The 21,282-nt window shown below is 34.6% G+C and overlaps 2 protein-coding genes across 2 annotated transcripts in view; one reads left to right on the top strand and one right to left on the bottom strand.

Annotated features, from left to right (window-relative positions):
* Positions 1-3,425: 3,425 nt before the first annotated feature.
* On the bottom strand, positions 3,426-7,869 carry LOC126824158 (aspartate beta-hydroxylase domain-containing protein 2). The gene is made up of 2 exons (XM_050553338.2): positions 6,998-7,869; positions 3,426-6,552 (listed from the first exon to the last, which is right to left on the bottom strand). The coding sequence occupies exons 1-2, from the start codon at positions 7,785-7,787 to the stop codon at positions 6,329-6,331; spliced, it is 1,014 nt and encodes a 337-aa protein (XP_050409295.1). The 5' UTR covers positions 7,788-7,869; the 3' UTR covers positions 3,426-6,328.
* Positions 7,870-8,348: 479 nt separating this feature from the next.
* LOC126823476 (dynein axonemal heavy chain 10) overlaps positions 8,349-21,282 on the top strand; it is a 60,082-nt gene continuing 47,148 nt past the window's right edge. The window contains exons 1-15 of the mRNA XM_050552343.2: positions 8,349-8,670; positions 10,049-10,201; positions 10,695-10,840; positions 11,286-11,510; positions 11,730-12,556; positions 13,561-13,759; positions 13,976-14,092; positions 14,729-14,977; positions 15,670-15,846; positions 16,384-16,585; positions 18,223-18,350; positions 19,103-19,189; positions 19,738-19,851; positions 20,394-20,531; positions 21,010-21,198. Coding sequence (XP_050408300.1) covers positions 8,454-8,670; positions 10,049-10,201; positions 10,695-10,840; positions 11,286-11,510; positions 11,730-12,556; positions 13,561-13,759; positions 13,976-14,092; positions 14,729-14,977; positions 15,670-15,846; positions 16,384-16,585; positions 18,223-18,350; positions 19,103-19,189; positions 19,738-19,851; positions 20,394-20,531; positions 21,010-21,198 — 3,168 coding nt within the window. The 5' untranslated portion in view covers positions 8,349-8,453. The remainder of the gene's footprint in view (positions 8,671-10,048; positions 10,202-10,694; positions 10,841-11,285; positions 11,511-11,729; positions 12,557-13,560; positions 13,760-13,975; positions 14,093-14,728; positions 14,978-15,669; positions 15,847-16,383; positions 16,586-18,222; positions 18,351-19,102; positions 19,190-19,737; positions 19,852-20,393; positions 20,532-21,009; positions 21,199-21,282) is intronic.

The raw sequence follows: 21,282 nt of genomic DNA, 5'->3' as shown, positions 1-21,282 counted from the left end.
GTAACCGGAAATGATTCTGACAGTCAAGTAAACCTTCAAATCCGATGGCATTTGCTGCCATGGTCCGCCCCCCCCCCCCCCCAATTGTTTTTCTGGGGGGGGGGGGGGTGTCTGAATATACTTGGCCCCCCCCCCCCCCCCCCAAAAAAAAAAATTTACATAGTAGACATCCCAATATGGTTTATACTGCTAAAATAAAACCGAGATAATCATCCTGGAAACATGTGTGAAGCGAAAAGTATCTAATCTGTGTTCCATAAAATTGTGTCTAGTTTGCCTGTCAGTAATAATATTTTGTTCATTTTTTTCTGCCAATTATCAGAGTGAATCGCATGTAGGTACCCAAAAACATAACCGCCTAAACCAAATATTTACCGCCAGCTCAGCCAGCAACGTAACCATAATTATGCTTTTGCATGCGGTGTCTTGGTAGACAGCATGGCCACATGGTGTCTGTTTATAGGTTTTAGGGGTTTTAAAAAATGGGTTAGGGTTAGGGTTGCGGACCCCCCAATATATATTTCACGACTACACCTCTGGGGGGGGGGGGGGGCTATGTGCCCTCCCTTCCGAAAAAGTGCCCTCGAATTCTCAAGGAAATGCTCACGTCAATGTCATTATATTCCCATTGCCCCGATTACAATATACTCTGCCCTCTTTTCCTGCTGATCTTCCCTTGTTCCAACCAAATCCAGAAATACTAAAAACCAATCGACCTCATATGCACTATCGATCAATTCTTGTTTTGTTGGCTCTCAACAGTGTGTGGGGAAACATTTAACCCGGCTGGTAATCGACTGATTGTGGCTGGTATCCAATCTTCTCTGATGTCGGTTTCCATTTTAACTCACAATTCCGTAATAAGTCCCGTATTAAAATTATCGGGGGTGGGTACATGGATAGCTCTAGGCCCTCTAACCAACTAGTTTTGATGGGGCCCCGTTGTGGTAATTTACAGAATGCGTAACATGACGAGATAACGAAACTAAGTAGTTTGATTCACTATTTCTGCACCTCGGATAGAGACCATTATAAATTTCAGTGGAAATGACGATTGGTGCCATTGAGGCCCTCGGACTGACTGATCTCCATGGATGGCTTCCAGATTAGATTTCACAGCTGGATTAATATTTCTATAATATTCAGAATCAATTAGTCTTTCTTGGTTTTATTTATTTAGCTAAATGAATTTAGGAAAATGAAAATAAAAATCAGAAATTGCAACAGGGGCGACGCGAATGTTTTTCGCTGTTAGCATCCTGTTCAAGACCAATACGCTAACTCTAGCCTATATACCACGAACCCTATTGATATTTATTCTGTGAAACCTGTTGCAAAATGTTCAGTTCAGCATCACCAAAGGTATCAAGAATGGTAGGCTACATGTCAGACATATTCAGTGGTTGAGTAACCCTTCCAGATACCACCTAGATCAGTTCAGAAGCGAATCCAATGACACCAAGTGTAAAATGTTCAGCACCATCCTAGGTATCACGAATGGACAATGCCAGACATTTTCAGTGGAAGGATACTCCCACCAGATGCTAGATCTGCTCAGAAGCGACCCCGATAAAATCCACTGCAAAATGTTGAGCACCACCCAAGCAAATTACGGCTGATCAAATCAGATTACCAATAGATAGATTAAAGGAGCTAAATCACTATTCTTTGGTACCTGGAAATGGAGAGATAGACAGAAATGGGGTTTAACCTTGACACAAACTAGGTAAATTGTGGACTAACCATGGAAATGGACACAAATGGGTCGCAACGCATATAATAATGTATTATGAAAGTATATAAACTGATTTAAATTCAATCATTTCTGTTTTTACTGTAATTTCTAATTAATTATGTTCAGCGAAATAAGCCAAGAATCCATACTGAATGACAGTCTTTTCCATCTGGTAATTGCAGTCTACACCGGTAGTATTCTCCTGTGGCTGTAGGGTATGTTTAGCCTCGTTCATCAAGTCGCTTCATTACAAATGCCGCTCGAAAGCATTCTGGCATGCGATACATGTGCCAATTTTAACATGTTCATCTTGTCTTAAACATACACTACGCAAGAGCTAACTCTGCCTATTGCAGGTTTTTCCTTAGGCCCGAAATGTTATATAAACTATTAATTAGACATTTTAACTAGATTACAAATTTAATTTAAAAATGGGAAAGCGAGGCTAAGTCCCGATTATACCAGTTCCTTGGTTACCACTGTGCACACATCTTGTCAAAACTATAAACAATGATAACTTAGCTGCGAAATTTTTTCATCATCTATTTTTGAATGACCAACGCTTTATTAAACTCTTTAAGTATTGGATATCAGAGGCCCATCTTTTCACTGTAAGATAATAAAATCAATGTTGATTTAAATTGACCAATAAGTCTTGTTTGCAATATCGAGGACTGTGGATGATATTGAATTAGCGACTTGCCTCCTTTTAAGGATGAGGTTAAGTCAGTAACACAAAACTTACCAGTCTAGCTCCTTTCCTGCAAATAGACTTAGTGGGGTAACAATTAAAGCTTAAGGAAATTATCAAGGAAACATGTTGGTTTTTATGGGGAGATACCCCTCCACTGTCCATTCATGATACATTTATTTTATTTAGGTGGTGCTCGGCTTAAAGGATCTGAAACATTTCATCATTATTCTGGTGTTATTGTTTATGGGTTGTAAATAACTTTTAACACCCAAAATACCATAAATTTGCTTCCTAAAACAACTAGGCTGTGATTTAGCCCCGAAAATCTGAAGCTTTGTTACATAAGTAACCAGTAGGCCGTCACTGTAGCATACATTTCTTTTCCGATGCATTGCACAATACGTCTTGCATTAGAATTACGTCTCGAACTATATGTCAGGTAAGCGTTTTTTCCATCCACTGGAGCCAGGTGTTATGACGTCATATGTGGATTGTGGGTAAGGGCTGTGGCCCGCAGATTTCGTCAGAGTCTCGAGATGTAGACAGGGCTAGCCCTAACCCTGGGCCATTCCTTACCCTTATTCTAACCCACAATCCACATATGACGTCAAAATACCTGGCTCCAGTGGATGGAAAAAACGCTTACCTATATGTCCGTACGTAACTAACGTACGAAAATTAAAGGGTGCAGGTAGGGTGAGTCTGTCGTTCAGATTGCTATATGTCAAGTGTATCCATAAGATCGTCAAAGGGTCACGGGTCAATAGCCATAAATAGACCAGGGAATACCTTTTACAAGGAGCAACACGTTGGCTTGTTTACATTTGTCAGAGAGAATTTATCTGCAAATATGCCGGGATTGCAGGATAATACCACCTAGCTGTTATATAAATGTTGCATTGACACGGTGAAGACGACTAACCCCTGATCTGAGGCATAAATATGGCCAATAATAGGGAAATGGCACCAATCGCGCGCGGGCAATGATTGAATGAATTTGTTATTTTCTGGAAACAAGTATTTTTTCAAAACTATTTCAGTGAAACAATATCCAAGAGAGATATATATACTAAATACAGATGAAAACGATTTTGGCATGATTGAAATATTGGTTCGGTCTTATAATTATATATAATGTTAAGAAAAAAACAAAAATAATAATACCATGTGATCTGATCGATACAATTAATAATTCACCTTCATCAATTATACAATTTTTTTTAAAAAAGAAAACAATAGACTTATTATAAGATTATATAAAGAGAGAAATGGGGTTAATTTTCCACTCGACACAAACTAGTTAATTTCGGGACTAACACATGGTTCAATTTTATTCCAATAATTGACTTGCGTGTAGTAGTCTTTAGCTGTGGGAGGAAACCGGAGGACCCGGAGAAAACCCATGAGGTTGGACAGGCAACCCTTCCCCTTGTCATGTACAACCATGGAATCTAATCCACCCCAGTGCACTCAATGACAGACCTTATGATACAGTGCACACATGCTACCCATTCGGGTACCCGACCCCCCTATAAGTGAGTATATGTACATTTATTTAAAAAAAAAAATAAACAAATGCAATTATATAAATTTCCTGTACACAACAATACCATACACCACTAGTATTAATGAAAAATGTATATAATAATAATAATGTCATCATTTATAAATGTATTAATACTGGAGAACATTTTCTTATGTGCTGTTCAGGTTCTTATATTCACAGAATACATGTATTTACACACAGATCAGGTCTTTTGCCCATATACACTGTACAAAATTAAAAGATATATACCAACCAGTAAATAAAAGTACATATAAGAGAAAAACAAACAGTTACATGTACCTAAGTAAAATGGTTCTAGTAAAATGAATTAGACGTGAAATGGGGTTTAATGTACTACTGTTCTGCTCCTATACATGTACTGGGCTAATGAAGATGAGCATATGCCATACAGTGTGCTATGACGGAAATTTTGCCCGGGCACAGCACTATGGCCTACGCTTATATCAAATTCCAACTGCCAGGGGATCTTTTTACATGCACACCAATGTATACACGGGACCTCGACTAGACTGCTGTCCTTGTGCCTTGTCAGTCCCTCCGCCTGCACCATGAATTAGAATAAAAAAGTAAAATAAAAACATATAGTAAGCATAAAGTGACAAAATATAATACGAAAATTATTGACATGTACAGTACATTTAAGTAAAACATGTTTAAAATATGTAATATTTAAAAACTGCTTACAAAAATACATGTATACAGGTGTAGGCCTACTCATAAAAATCACATAATTTCATCAATATCATCATCACTATTAAAATCAATGTCACTGTCAGCATATGTTTGGCTGTCACTTAATATATTCTAACAATATACACAAATCCATACAAGAAAGTTTTCACTTGTAACAAGTATATCTATCTGTAATGCAGCTTGATTTACATTCACATTGAAAATTTTGTTTGGTGCTTGATCTCTATTCACTCTTACCCTGTCATTTGTTCAATAGACTTTAAAAAGACAGGTTTAAATTTCCGTAGCTATAGTAAGGCAACCAGGGAGGAATGCGACAGAATATGCTCCCTTTTTGACTGCGGATGCAAGGGCCGCAGCGACATTTTCAGCCAGGAGACTCATGCAAGCTCAGTCTGGTGCAGAAATAATTCATACATATTTTTTTCAAAAAAAAGAAAGTGCACTGTGCACTTGTATTTCGGTTCTATTTTTCTCCATAACAACTTGGGTATATGAGTACTGCACATTGGATTTCACCCCATGGTGACACAGTTTTTACCATAGTGGTCTTCTGTCTTTGACTGAGTGGACTATTGGTCTGAGTGGTCTTGGGCCGAGTAGTCCCTCTGGGTTGTCATGCATTTAGATATCTTCAAGTTCAGCAGTTTGCATTTGCAAGAAAATGAGAAAATGTTAAGATATGATCCCATTGCCCTTTACAAATTAACCATTTTTTTTTTTTTTTTCTAAACATCACTTTCTTCAACAATTTTGGAATCGTGATAATGTTTCATACACAGTTTTGTTTACGTTGGTAACGTGGAATGTGAGAAGTCTGTATTTAGTAGCCTATAAGTATAATAATAATATACCCCAGTGAGAGTTTTGACTGCACATTCCTGGATTTCTTTGTCAAGCAAATCAGCATTTGTCTCCTGCACAAGCCTGCCATTTCCATCTAATTTGATCCACTGGTTAGCACATACCTTTAATTCTTCCCAGCTTGTCGCAGTGAAAGGTTTTAGCTCAGTGTTTTTAACAAAATAGGTATGCAGTTTTAGCTATCCTTCCGCCATGTACTGTTTGTAACAAAACGTAAACAAAGTGCAGGTGACCTTTAGCCAAACGACCTTTTGAACTTTTCGTCGTGTGTGTCTGATTGGCGAGCTATGTCATGTGATCTGTTAAAACCAAATCACCGCGAAATTCAAATACCATCGCACGTTGATAAGTAAGCCCGTATTTATTTTACGTTTTCTGCCAAACGTCAAAGATTGGATAACAGAAAAGTTGTTTGGCAGTACAAAGTCATACCAGAAGAATTAGATGATGTACTTTTTTTTCCTCCCGAAATTTGCTGGTACGGAAAAACAGAAGCAGACTAGCTAGACATTTCACACCACGGCCTAAACACAAAAATCTTCAAAAAAAAACCAACCAGTGAAAATCTGCACATTCCTCAAAAGGATTAATTTTTGTCATGGTCTGTAACTGTACTTTCCAGAGAATACACACAGTGAATAAAGTCTTCAGTGGAGCCAATCAAAATCTTCAGCTAAATATATTTGGAAATTCATATCTCTCTCTAGTCATATTGAGTAGTATGTATTGCATAGATTTATATCTGGAGGTATGGTTTATTTGTCAAAATAATGGATTAGCCGTCAAGAGGGACAGCAGAAAATATATCTTGTAATAATAACCTCTTTGAATATGGAATATCAGGATGCCATATATCAAACAACAAAATAACTCTCTCTTTCTTTCCATAATTTGTTGCTGAATGTAGAAAAGAATCATCAAAAATTAAACATTCCCTATCATTCCAAGTGCACTGATCATTACCAACAGTGAGGTAGCAATCTTCTGAAATCTGCAGGCCTGGAAAATAAGAAAATTCAAAATTAAATTTTGGTGAAGAAAATTAATGAGTGGCAGACACAGGATAATTGGGGATGGAGATGGGAATGGTGGGTTGGGGGAAGGGGCGGTAACCTCTACCAAGAAAACAACTGAGTTGTCAATGGTGATTTTCAGTGAATATCTGGCCTTGAATATAACATTTAATTTCATCAGCTACATCAACCCAACTCAATTAAAAAAAACACCCTCAAATCTACTGTTATTTACAAGGGGCTCCCATCCAGCTGGATCCCCCACTGTTTAATGAGACTGACATATCAAAAATAATATTTTTAATGACACTTATACACAGATATGATTAAACTAATGCATGGGATATCGTGGTAAATGAGATGTGAGTTACTTGTATGCAAGAGGAAAACTATGATTCTGCTATTGATATCAGTGAATATTAATTAGTTACCTAAATGACAGCGAAGTCGAATATTTGTTGGGCCAAAATGTTCTGTAATATGTGTTCCTGGATATATCACAGAAAACCCTGCATTTCCAAAAACTGTGTTATTCATGAAACCTCTGACAGAAAACAAAAAATTCATTGTTTTTGGACACCTGGGTGCATTTTTTGTCACACAACCCTGGTCAATTAGATGGAAGAAACACCATTTTCCATTTGGTGTATTGTTTACTTTCCAACTGCCACGATTGACTTCAGAACTGCCATTGGTCTTCGAAATATGTATTTTAACACTTTCATATTCACTTTTGATTCCTTGAAATACATTTTCTGTCAAAATATTAGTATTAAGGCATTCTGAAACATTCCAAAATGTTTGAGTGCCAATATGTGGCAAGTAAAATATTTCTGGATCCTGCACGGCACCTTTTGATATAGATCTATCTCTTTTTTTATTAGTATTATATTCTTGCAATTGACAACTCATTTCTTCGTGTTCGTCCAGTGTCAGCAGTTTTACTCCGTTAACATTTTGTCTAAATAATGTTCTTGCTCTTGTCATTATTTCCGATCGTCGTTTACAACGAATACAATTGGGGAAAGCACATCTATCATACTCTTTCAACAAAATTTGACTATTTTGATGATGATCATGATGATGTTTTCTTCGTCTTTTGAATACTAATATAAGTGCAAATACAGTTACAAATGACAAGATGACCTTTGTAGTAAACGTATCTGGCAGACCGTTTATAAGCGCAAAATAAATTTGGTTGTCAAAAAATAGAGCTGCCATATAGTTGTAATAAATAGTTGGAAAATAAATAAACGCCAGAAAAAAATACGTTAACGTGTTAAAAAACTAAACTGAAAGTAACAATGCACACCAGGGGAAATAACTCTAAACTTTAAAAAAAAAACCCCAAACGAAACGAAATAATAAATAATTCGATTAAAGAAAAAAACAACCTTTTTGGTAGATTGGTTTGGGTTAGAGAGTTATGAAAAGATAGCGGGTGTTCATAATACTATAAAAAAAACTAATCAGAGTGTTCATGTCAGAAGTTATATAATAGAATACGAAAATTGTGCATCGTTGCTACTGGTGATTTGTGTCCCTGTATTTCCGGTGATAAAAATAGTTCCAATGCTAAGAAATATATCAAACATTTAATGTACCACTTAAAAGTATCATACAAAATACCAAAATAAATTATTCATTCTATATTCTATGGGTTTTTTTTAATATCAACCACTCGTAAATATCTTAATAGCCTTTTTGTTAGGGACTATATCTCGTGTATTAACACACTGGCGTCATTAGCAACGTGAGAAAGCTAAAGCAGCCTTGTTGACAAAATGGTGAGAACAATTACTTATCTGTGATAGTATTGATATCAGGCCAATTGGGTAGTATGCAGAGATCCCGTTAGATCATTATTAATATTTAACATTCACAAAAATGGATGATCCAAGGATTGAATGGATCCGGAACAGAGTGTTCCAAGCCATAGACATAAAAGACACAGAAGTTTTTGATGAACTTTTAGAAAGAGATGATGGCATTGCAGAAAGACAACTTCTTAAATATCTCAATGATACTCCTGGTGATAATGAATCAGCTATGTTGTTCTATAAAATTATTGCAGAGGAAGAGGAAGAAGTTGAAGTAGAATGTGGTAATGATACATTATTATTAAATATCTAATAAAGATCTATAGTAGATTCAATCATATTCATTCCAATTCCATGAAATTACCCTAAACTTTACAAGGCTGAACTGGCTAAAAGAACCTATCCATTGTCATTTGCAGAACATTAAACAAAGGAGCTAAATCGTTAATATTTGGAACCTAGAAAATGCCACAAATGGGTTGCAACGCATATAATAATGTAAGATGCCCCAATCGAATGGCAATCTCTAGCGTCTGGTTATCGCAGTCTACACCGATAGTATTTATTGTGCATGCTCTCCAGATAAGAACATGGCGTCACCGTTTGACATGACTTGCGGAATATATCTTCGAGTCCCTTGTTACAAATGGCTCTGAAATACATTATGGTACACGATTCGTGTACAAATGGTAATTAAATGTTTCTTTTGTCTGAAATATTTGATATCAGAAAACCAACTTTTCCCACTAAGATCACAACATCAGTTTGATTTAAATTGTCAAATAATTTGTGTTTTCATTGTTGAAGACTTTGGATGATATTGAGCTAAAGTCTTAGTTACTTTAAACATTCATGAAATTAAAACCACCGATCAGTCCTCATTTGAGGTATTTGAATCTCTTGCAATCTACATACACGTACTTGTATTATTATGAAAGGTGAATCGTAGTAAATTCATAGAATTATTTCTTAAGGTTTTACTTTTATTTCAAGGAGGGGTTGGATGGCCAAATGCTTGCCGTGTGCACGTTGTATCATAAGGTCTGTCTGTCAATGAGTCAACTGGTGTGGTTTCGATTCCCCGGCTGTCCGTGACAAGGAGTAGGGTCGCCTGTCCAACCTCATGACATCCTCGTGGGTTTTCTCCGGGTCCTCCGGTTTCCTCCCACGGCTAAAGCCCCCTATACGCAAACGAATTGTTGAAATACAATCAAACCATGTTAGTACCGAAATGACCTAGTTTGTGTGGAGTGAGTTTTCTCCGGGTCCTCCGATTTCCTCCCACTGCTAAAGACCTGAACCATATCTTAGTCGCAAAATGACCTAGTTTGGCTCTCTCTCTTATTTTAATTTGTATACAAATTCTTCTCCAATTCTCCAAGCAAGGGATGGCCTTAGAACCATCCACTACTGTGGCTCAAGTCAAAGACGGAAGTAATCAGTTAGTGAAACCATTTTTATGTGCCACCTAGCAGTTGGGTAAATTCGTTGGATGGGGTCTTTTCCCAATCCGAGTCATTTATACTTTTAGGGATTTGGCAAAAATACATTATTTTAAATCGTAAATAAGCTTATATATCTGAAAGTTTCAGCCAATATTTAGTATTAAATCTAAGATAAAGAACATAGGCCTGTTTAAATAAATTTCTATTTGAATTGTAGAACCAGAAATACCAGATATACAACAAGATGAGGAAGGGGGAGATGGAGAAGGGGATACTGGAGATGGAGAATCTGTGGATCAAGGTTCGGAGCAACCATTGCCGGTGTCTACACCAAATGACACATCAGCTGATAAAGATGAAGATACTCCAAGTAATTAGCCACTATTTACTTCGTTTTCTACTCAAGAATATTAAACAACCACTTGAATTTATTTGGAAATTTGAAGTGGATTTTTTTTTATTCAGATGCAGTGTCAATATCAGTTTTGGAACTCACTGTAATAGAGATGTTCTTTGTTTCAAGTGCATTTGTAATTAAACATGGATACAAAAGCCACAATTCTATTGAATACAATTACTGTTTACTACTGAACAACATTTCGACTAGGCTTCTCTTGTGTGGTTGCTTGATGTTCTTTTCTCCGTGTTAATGTTTTCTGTACCTTGATGTATGGTATACTATAGACTTTAGAGTAAACCCAATACAGTGTTAATGATGTGCTTTTTTATGATGTCCATAAGTTCTGTCTAAATCTTGTGCCACTGTCATGTATTCTTACATTTGAAAATATTAGCCATTGTATATCATTAATCAATTTTGGTTTTAAATGTCTTTTAATTTGTTTTCTTTCTCTAATTTTTAGGAAAGAGAAGGGCAAAAGGAAAAGAAACTCCAACCTCAGATATAGAAAATGCTAAAGATTTAGAGAAAGAGGTTAAACCAGAAGTTACAGAAACGATCGAAGAAGATGCAGATAAAGATGAGCAATCAGACAAAGTTCCCAAAACAGTAAGTTATTTAAAGCATGAATTATCAATAGGCTATGATATTTTGTATTGACAGGAGCATCTGTTATTGTCATAGACTACTAAATAGCATTTACTATTGGTGCGAGGGGGGTTGGGTGGTGAAATGGTTTAACACATGCGCTTTAGATCATAAGTTCTGTCATTGTATGTGACATGGAGTATGGTCGCCTGTCGAACTGGTTCTTCCTGTTTCCCCTAACTGCTAAAAAGACCCCTATGTGCAATCAAATTATTGACATAAAATTGAACCATAGTTAGTCCCGAAATGACCTAGTTTATGTAGCGTGGACGTTAAACCCCATTTCTTTCTCTATCGGTACAAACTTTAAATGTACCTGGTAAATTATTCATAAGATTCTAATATAGGTCTACTTTCAGCCACTAAGTATTTTGATGAGATAAATTCATCTTTTTGGTATTTTCAGAAATTCATCATTCAGAAAGTTTGGCGTACCTATTTACATATGTGTTATCAGCATTTACCAGAGCAAGTTACTGATAATAATAGTGTTTATTTTCTGAGAAATACACCTGGGATGGTTCCTCTACCAAATAGTGTAGAAGAAGCTGAAGAAATGCTGCCAGCATATTTTGAATTTGGATTATTAAATGGTCATTCATTAGTTATGTTGGAACAAATTATAACACAGGTTAGTAATTTTTGTTCATTTTGATTTCTGTGATCACAAGATAGTGGTCATATTTGCAGAATATAAAAGAATTCTTATGACTAAGTAAGAAACTGATTCTTAAAGATTGATCATATGCACAAAACAGGTTATGCGTTTTCGTTTTATAACAATGTCGCTTCTTTATTTATCTTGAAACTTTCCACTGCTAACAGTTTTTATGATACGTTTGTATTTCAGGTATATATGCCTCTATTATCTTATAATCAACACAAGGGTAGCGATAGTAAATCAAGTCATCCAGCGCGACTATCAGAACAGAGATCCTCCATTAGTCGACAAGATACTAGTCTTACACAATCTACAGACACAACAGAAGAAGAAGGAAGTAAAATAAATATAGCAGAATCTCGAGCTAAAGCTTTATTAAGAGATGAATTTCTCATTAGTATGCAAAAATTTTCAGCAAATATTAACAGAACTTTACAACAAATTGAAGGAGAAGTCCGACTGGAAGTGCCAGATCTTGAATTAGGTTCAAATGTAGATGATATTCTAGAAAATAATGATTTAATAGAAAAAATTCGAGAGACATGCTCAGAATGGAGAAAACAAGTGCAAGGAGCTTTAGAAAAACAGTTAAAGCGTGGGCATTCTGCTAATGGACCTCTTGCAGAAATTGATTTTTGGCGGGAACGTAATGCTGCCTTAAGTGCTCTATCGGAACAGTTAAAAATACCTAAAGTAAAACAAATGATAAGTATTTATAGTCGTGTGGAGAGTGACTTTGATGATACGATTAGCGAACTCACTAAATATGACACAGAAGCTAAAGACAATGTTCGTTTTCTCTCAACACTTGAAAGACATTTTAAAAATATTGCTCATGGTGCTACATTTCAAGTGGTCATTGAGACGATTCCTTCCATGATGAATGCTTTAAGAATGGTGTGGATTATTTCAAGACATTATAATAAAGATGAAAGAATGGTTCCACTGATGGAGCGAATTGCCTGGGAATTAGCAGAACGAGTTGCTAAGGTTATTGATGTTAGAGAATTGTTCGAGTAAGTACATGTAATTAAATTATATTAACTGTATCATAGAAATTGTAATAGATTAGATTATAGCAGACGTCCCCCCGTCCAGCACAATTTAATTGAGCAATAATAAACACTTTCACGCTGACCTTCGACTGAATTACATGTACATCCCCTGCTGGCCATTCTAGGCTAAATACTAAGGATTGATAAAGATGTTTATTTTGTATTGTATTATCTATTGATGTGCACATTTAATATATTTCCCTCAAAATCTTGTCTGTTGATCGGCCAGTGGGATGATGGCAGCCATGAGATCAGGGGAGCTCGATTTTGTAATTGCACTCCCCCCCCATGGGATTTTTGTACATGTACATGAAGTACCATGTGAAATGAAGCACCAATCAAAATTGTTGTAAGTTGGAAGCTTGTGTGTTAATCATCTGCAGGTCTGGGCAGCATAGTGTCCCTGATGATATCAGAGATTTTGAACCTGATTTGCTGTTACAATTGTTTGCAATTTTATCCCTAACTATCAGTAGAAGTATCTTTTCGGGGTTTCTTGAAAGAGTACTTTAGTTTATAAATTCAAATTTGTGAAAAATGTCATGAATTAGGTTTTTAACTGAATAGATTGTTAAAAGGTATTTATACAGCTAGTGATAGGGGCTGGCAATTGATACTGGTTTCAAGTATCGATAATCGCTGACCATCCGCCGATCAATAATCAATAATATTGGCGAATTATTTTTACCTCCAATTGTTCTGAAACATACATAATTTGTATATGAATAATGAATTATATGTGAGTTTATGCTGTAATATCATTATCTGTTTCATTGACAATAAAATAATAGCATTCCTTACCAAATATCGATCTTCAAAATGCTTTACCGAAAATTGTTGGTGAAATCGATATTTTCTGCTAGCCCTATATACACAGCTAGTTAAAACGGCTAGTTGGACATGAAAACTAGCTTTTCTGATCATTAGAATGTTAAATGAATTTTCTTCTGTCCTTTTGTCTGTAGTAGTGGTACACATGAAGTAAAAATAAAAACATCAGAGGCCTCTAAAATGTTAACAGTGTGGAAAGATTCATATTTTGAAGTGAGAGGAATGATTGAGGCATCGGGTCGAGATCAAAGATGGGAGTTTGATAGAAAGAAATTATTTGAACGAACTGATTATATGAAGAGTATATGCGATGATTTAAATGATATTGCACAGGTAAGTAAAATAACATGTCAGTCATCCATGAAAATAAAAACAAAGTTTTGCAACTCAAGATTTTTTTTAACCGAGATTTTTGACAGTTTTGTTTGCGCATGCTGGAAATTTCAGTCATCTCTAAGAGGGTTCATGTATATACCATGGCAGACACATGTTTGTAATGGTTATTGTAGTCTGCTCTTGAAACTAATGATTGCTTTTTGTTTATTTCAGGTACTAGAAGAATTTTATAATATTTTTGGACCTGAGTTAAAAGCTGTAACAGGTGATCCTAAAAGAATAGAAGATGTTGTTTACAGAGTAGATGCTTTGGTTTTTCCCATCCAACAGGTCAGTACTACTTTTCTCTGATTTCAGCTTGACCTTTTGTCAACCAGTGGACACATTAGCCGAATCAATCGGTGCTGAATTTTATTCGGCCGAATGGGTGGACATACCAGCCGAATGCTTCCCCCGATTCACCAGTCGATTGCATCACTTTTCACGTCACATGATTAAACATGGCGGCGTCTATGTCGTCAAATAATCACGTGACTTTTCAATATGATTGGATGATAAGTGGTGATTGGCTAATGATTTCTACATTCGGCCGAATGCTTCGGCGAAGCGGACACACCAGTCGAATATAATTCGGCCGAATATATCAAACCTGTTTGATTCGGGCGAATGACAGTGAAAACACTAGGCAAATTTCGATGCCGATTGATTCGGCCGATCGATTCGGTCGAATCATACGGCTGGTGTGTCCATCGCTTAAGGAAACATTGTGTGCCGTAGTTCATGGGTTGTAACTCGATAAGTCTGAAAAATGGGGATTGATTTTGCTTTCCAATTGCTATATAGCAAACAATATCCCTCCACGAGCATAGAACAACCATTTCTGAGAGAAATAAAATTGTTCTGAAAAATATTAAGATTAGCCCATTGATTTATTTACTAAGATTAACCTTTTGATTATTTTTACAGATAAGTTTTGATCCATTCTCTCAAAAAGAATCTCTTCAATGGAAACGACTGAAATCTAAATTTACAAAGGAAGTGGCAGAAATTGAGGGAGAAGCTAAAATGTTTATCGATGAGTCATTTAAAACTTTGCGATCAGCTGAAGGAGCATTTGATATGTTGTTAAATTTTAAACATATCCGTTCAAGAGAAGCTATCAATGCTCAGATGATGCAGAAATTTAAGGATATTCTTAATCAATATGGAAAAGAGGTACATCTATATTCTAATTTAAATTTGTACCACGATTGTATGTGACAAAAAGAAGAGTCGCCTAACTATTTTGAGTCAAATGGTGTGATGTCGATTCCCTGCCTGTACGTGACAAAGAGGATGGTTGTCTGTCCAACTTTGTGGATTTTCTCCGGTTTCCTCCTACTACTAAAGATCACTATTGAAATAAAATTGAACCATTTAGTCCGTGTCAAGTCGACATTAAACTCCATTTTAAAAAAGTACATGACTGTCGTGACATGTATTATACCAAATAATTATTATTGCGATACAACTAACAGATTTCAATTTGATTTACTATTATAGTTATACACATGTGATTCAATTTTCACAAATTTATTTCTGGCTTTATACCATCGGAGATCGATCAAAAACTAAAATGCTTTCAGCGTTCTGCGACCTACTGTTCCCCCACCCCTAGTGCCCTACACACCGAGCCACAGTGGTTCCATTGTGTATTGTACTGTCATTGGTCTATTGAATTCACTGAGATATTCCTTAACTTCTGCAGATATTTATGACAAACCACAGAACTATAACTTTTAAGCTACATGACATTCCCTGTACCATATGATGGGACCCAGTTCAAGTATAATTTTTTTTTTTTTTTTCTGTTACTTTTTTAGATTTTATTCCTTCATGTACCGGTATTTATTGTTTTTGTGTTGTAGGTTGATACGATGGATCATCTGTTTAAAGAATTCCAAGACAGTCCACCACTTCATAAAAATAATCCACCAATCAGTGGTTGTATATTCTGGGAACGTTCTTTATTCCATCGTATTAAACACACCATTATTAGATTCCAGACCATGGATGAAATGATGCTTACTCAAGATGGAAAAGATGTAAGTTCATTTTACTTATTGAATGATATGCACTTTATGTACTTCTTAAAAAAATTTGTATTGTTTAGACCAGGAATATCGATCCTAGAATGTTCCAATTCCGTTCAGTATTTACCGGTACGGAGATATGACGTATTCAAAATTCCACAGATTTATGCTGCTCCCTATGTAACAAAGCGTTCACCATCTTTGTCATGGACCAAATTGATGGGCTTGTTTTAAATCTGATTGAATCTAAACTGGTTGACTATCTAGCATTGGTATTTTAGATTTTGTTTTCTTAATTAAATGTTAAATAATCGTTCTGAATACATAGCAGTGTGGATAAAGCTTTGAGAAATTTGCAGTTTTCCCAAAAATGCAAATAAAGCATTGTTACTTTAGTAAAAAGCAGTGACAATGTTTGATCATGGACCACAAATTCTACAAGATCTATTTCAAATCTGACAGTTAAACGAGGACATGTCCTTCTTTACCATGATGTTATTCAAATATTTTCAACTTCTAAGATTTACAAAGTTATTTTTATATTTTCAGACAAGAGCCAAATATTTAAAAGTTGGTAAAGAAATGAAGAGATTTGAAGATATTAGATATGAACAGTGGCGAGATCATGTAGAACAGGTTTTACCATCTTTATTACGGAGAAATCTTTTAATAAAACCTTCAAACAGTTCCAGTGGTCCTCAACAACCAGCTATTCAACATCCTGATGATAATACACCAGGCAGAGAATCAGGTATTGACATCAATATATCATATTCATAGTATTGTCATGACAGGTCTCAATTCAAAGGAGGATATGGAGATTTTCAATCTTCAAAATTCTAAGATAGTCATCTGTCAGAAATATTAGATTTTGTTCTATAAATTAAGAGAGATACATGTATTTATCAAAGATAAATTGAATTAGATATTTAACTTTACATTATGGGCTTAACTATATCATAGTATTAGGGTTTTAATACAAAGCATGAGTTTTATAGAAGAGTCTGTGGCTTTGATATTTTAGAGTTTTGCTGTTATTTGTCTTTTGGACCCACACGACAATGTTATAGTGATGCACACTTTACATGATGTACTTCAAAATTTTCTTTTTTTTTAGAGTGGTAATAATATGTAGCTTCATTAATAATAGCAAAAATATTTGTGTAAATTAAAAAGTAACGATTATTTCAATGAATTAATATGTAATACAGGTGAATCTCCCGAGCGACCATCGAGAGAATCTTTTGTTGGTAAGCAGATTGATAACCCTATAGTCAAAGTGCTTTAATATTTATTTAATTATTAACTTAACATGAAAAGTCCAGATTCTGCCAGAAAGCTGCGGTGTGATTTTTTGTGTGTTTCTGCAAACTATTTAACTTGTGTGAAAGTGTGATTTTTGATTGTCTAGCTTTATTAATATTGGATATTTTGTAAAGAATTCTCATAAAAGACTTCATCTTTGCTTTGATTTTGAGCGAGTAACAAACTTGTGAATTTGATGAGTTGAAAATTTCCAGTGTCCCATTGTCCACTATTTGAAATCTTTAAAGAGTAGGTGGGAATGCCTCTGTCCGGGTAACATTCTCCTACCTAGCATTTTTTTACAAGATGTTAAACCCCATTCATTCCACTTTGTGTACCAACTCAATATCCTACTCCGAATGTTGAAATGGTCGATAATCAAATCCACAATTAAAAGGCCTCACAAATTTGATTTTTCTGTTCTTTTGGATCTTGATTTAAAATAGCCACTTGATTTGTAACTAAGAGCTTTTGAACATCACAGCCAAGTACTTTCGGTTTTGAATAAGTCTTTTACAGAAGAAAAAAAAGAAGTTTTTTTTTACAGATGTTCCTGAAGAACGTAAAATCAAATTGATGTGGCCTAAAGTGTTTTCGCACAAAAAAAAAGAAAAGTAAAAGCCCAATCTTTTTGTCTAATTAATGATAATACATTGTAATAACATTTAATTCAGGGATGTCATCTTTATTTAATTGATATGTCCAACATTCCTTAGTTGATATTATAAATTTAGATTTTTTTTAAAATTATTTTAGAAATGTAACCTAGTGAATAACTTTTATTTTTCTCCAAATCTGTAATAGTTTTGACAGGGTATTCATACCATAACAGCAGATATAATTTAAGACTCTTAAATATATTTCTTTCAGGCATATATTTTTATCACTTAAAAAAATGATCTACTTTCTGAACACAATTTATATAATTTATGTTTAAGAAATTTACTTTTAAATCATGACTCTTAATTGAATAGAATTTGTACCCTGATAAAACTTTTGTATATATACAAGTATATAAATGATTTAAGACATTCAAACATTTAGTTTATTAAATTTAATCAAACCAACTTAAAAAATTTTCAGGTGCATTGTTTGAAGTTAAATATCTGGTAGATTTTGATCCCCAGTTACATGAAATTATCGCAGAAACTAAATATATTGAACAACTGAGTTTTCCTGTACCAGAATTGGCTAGAAATGTAGCATTACAGGTAATTTTGAATATGGACTTTTTTCTCCATCTGCCTTTCATAATCTATTATGACATCAAACAAATGTACAAAAGGTATAATTATGTACAAAGAAAATAATGTACATTTAAATACATAAATTTACAAAGGATGTAAACTTATAATATGCATAGATGGAAAAAAATGGAAAATTAATTCTAAATATCAAATTACATGTTACATTAGATAAAAATCTTAAAAATGCATTATGCAAGAGCTAAATCTGCCTAATGCAGGTCTTTTTCTGGCTAAGATATTGAATGGATTAAACCACTTGTGCCATATAATAATTCAACGTTAAAATGGATGATATAGACTCTGTTTATTCTTGTAGCAGTGATACTTGACAATCTAGACAATTTACTCTATATCATGTCAAAACTTCGCTCAGAATAAAGTAATTTGAATGAAATTTTCAATATATTCAATTATGATTCTCTATTTTTGAACTATTATAGCTAAGAATGACCAGCTCTTTATCTAAATCTTATAATATAACTGCCATTCTGATGATACCTCACACTTGTTGTGAGACTTGTAAAAGGTTAAGCTATGGCTTATTGGAAATATACTATCAGATTATCAGATTAAAGTAAATTTCATGGAGCATCTGTGTGACCTAAAATTGTGCCTAAAGAGATATATCTTTAGGCAAAGCTCTGCAGTGTGGTTGGCCAAGAAAAAATTTTGGGGGGTCAAAATCTCTTAATTTTCTTATTTTTTTTTCTTTTCAGGAAGAAAAATATATAAAGTATGTAGAAGGGTTACAGCATATGTTAGATAGATATCATCGTTTATTAGGTTCATTAAATCACGCTGAGGTAAAAATTGATTAAGATTTAAGAAAACTAAATTTTTATTAAAATTATCAGCAAATTTCCTATTAACCTTTACGACAGTATGAGTGGAGGCCATCCATAGTCAATCGATAATAGTGTTCGACCAGGATAGTATTTGACACAAGTTCCTTAAGTTAGTGCGTTTTGATGATTTTAACTTTCGCATGAGTCTCTACTGGAAGCCAGTGAAGTTCCATAAGAACTTATAATACAAAATTCTTACAGGCATATTCATACTGTGTTGATTTGTTTAATATTGTGAGCAAAGCCCTTCACAATGGACTTTTATATATTGCCCACTCTCATCATAGTTTGTATGATAAAAAAAATGTTAGATGTGCAGTTAGAAGAATTTATTCTATCAAGATTATGGCATGTTCTTCTTCAGATTTTTTTAATTCTATGTTTACTGCATTTTTGTACATGAACAAGGATAGTGTACAAAATGGTTTTTGATATTTATATTATGAATTATATTTTATTGGTGGTAAATTAATTTAATATATTTGTAATGTTGTGTATTTTTCTAGGCTGCATTATTAGATGATCATATGCGAGATCTGAGACGTGTTCTACGACCTGGAGCCAAGAGGTTAAACTGGAATTCTCTGGGTATCAGTGATTATGTTTCAAAATGTCAATCGGTAAGTAGATGAAAGATTTGTTCATAAAAGATTTAACGAAGTGGGAATGCAAGTAGAAACGTCTGGTTTTGTTTACGTGCGGTTTAAATGGTAGAAAATATATTCGAATGATGTCACCATGAACAAAAACATTGAATGTTATTCATTAGATAATTAATGGAGATCCCTAATGACTAATAAATAATGTTGTGAATTTTCTCAGTTTCTGTCGTGGTTTCCCATTGTCAGTGGTGCAGGATGGAGAGGGCCTGGCAAACAGTATGTAATCATTTGGATGGTCCCATGTACATGTTGGCGTGCACGAAAAAGAACCCATGAACATGTTGGCGTGCACAAAAAAGAACCTTTGCAAATTAGAATTCGAAATAAAAGGAAGAAGCACTGCTGTCTGGACAAAATTTTCATCATAGTACACTGTATGGGTCTTTATTAATCTGGATGGAGCCGAAAAGTTTCACATTAAACGCCCATTTCATTTCTGAATTTTCTCAGGTTGCTATGGTTTTATACTTTTAAGTAAATAATTTCCTGTTTATTTTCAGGCTATTGCTAAATTTGAATCTCTAGTCAATCAAATACAGAAAAATGCTCGTGATATTCATCAAAGATTGGGCATGATAGAAAACGCAAATATATTTCGATCTCCTCAACCCAAGAATGATATGTTACCTAGCTGTAAAGTAAGTACACAATAAATTCCCGATTCAACATTTTGAAGACATTAAATTTTTGATATTTTTCCAACAAAAGATTTATAAATTATATTGCTATTGGTTTTTAAAAAAAATTTAATATGTAATATATGCCTTGGAATGAGCACAAATACTAGTACTCTGATGTAATGTGTACTGTTTCAGTGATTGATTACTTGAAATAATTCACAACTTGAACAATCTTACATGCCCTTTAATTTGCATTGTACATCTCTGACAGGATGAGCATATAAAAGAACGCTAGCAATTGGAATTCAAAATAAAAATAGGTCTTAGTGCTGCTGCAAAGGCAAAATTACCCCAATAGCACACACTGCATGGTGTATGCCCATCTTCATTAGCCCGGTTGGTGCAAAATAGTAGGTCATTTCATTTCTGACAATATGAATGGAGCACAGTAAGTACAATTAAGGTATAAAATAAATTGTTGTATTTTATTTTTCAGGAATTTTTTGAACACATTGAACAAGAAAGAGCCAGAGATTTTGAAATTTTAGCAAGAAAATACCGTGCAATAGGCCCGTTATTAACCAAAATGGAAGGTTTAGTAGTTCATACTAACAGTGGTAAATCTCCTAAATTACGTCAGTATTATGCATTCTGGGAGAGAAGAGTGTATGAATCTCTTACAAAGGTAAATTTTATTGTAGTGATAAGGATAGTTATTCTATAACTAGATGCAAATGCAAGCAAAAATGATTGAATACAGCCATTGAAT

This window comes from Patella vulgata, chromosome 6 (genome assembly GCF_932274485.2).
Source record: "Patella vulgata chromosome 6, xgPatVulg1.2, whole genome shotgun sequence".
In the NCBI taxonomy this organism is placed as follows: Eukaryota; Metazoa; Mollusca; class Gastropoda; family Patellidae; genus Patella; species Patella vulgata.
Note: the sequence above shows the minus strand (reverse complement) of the source record. Positions and strands in the feature narration are given on the sequence as shown.

What these genes read in the sequence shown, in the direction of transcription:
- LOC126824158 (XM_050553338.2), bottom strand. Translation starts at nt 7,787, where the DNA reads ATGGCAGCTCTATTTTTTGACAACCAAATTTATTTTGCGCTTATAAAC. An exon ending in TCGACTTCGCTGTCATTTAG is followed by an intron (nt 6,553 to 6,997) that starts GTAACTAATTAA and finishes CTTATTTTCCAG; the next exon opens with GCCTGCAGATTTCAGAAGAT.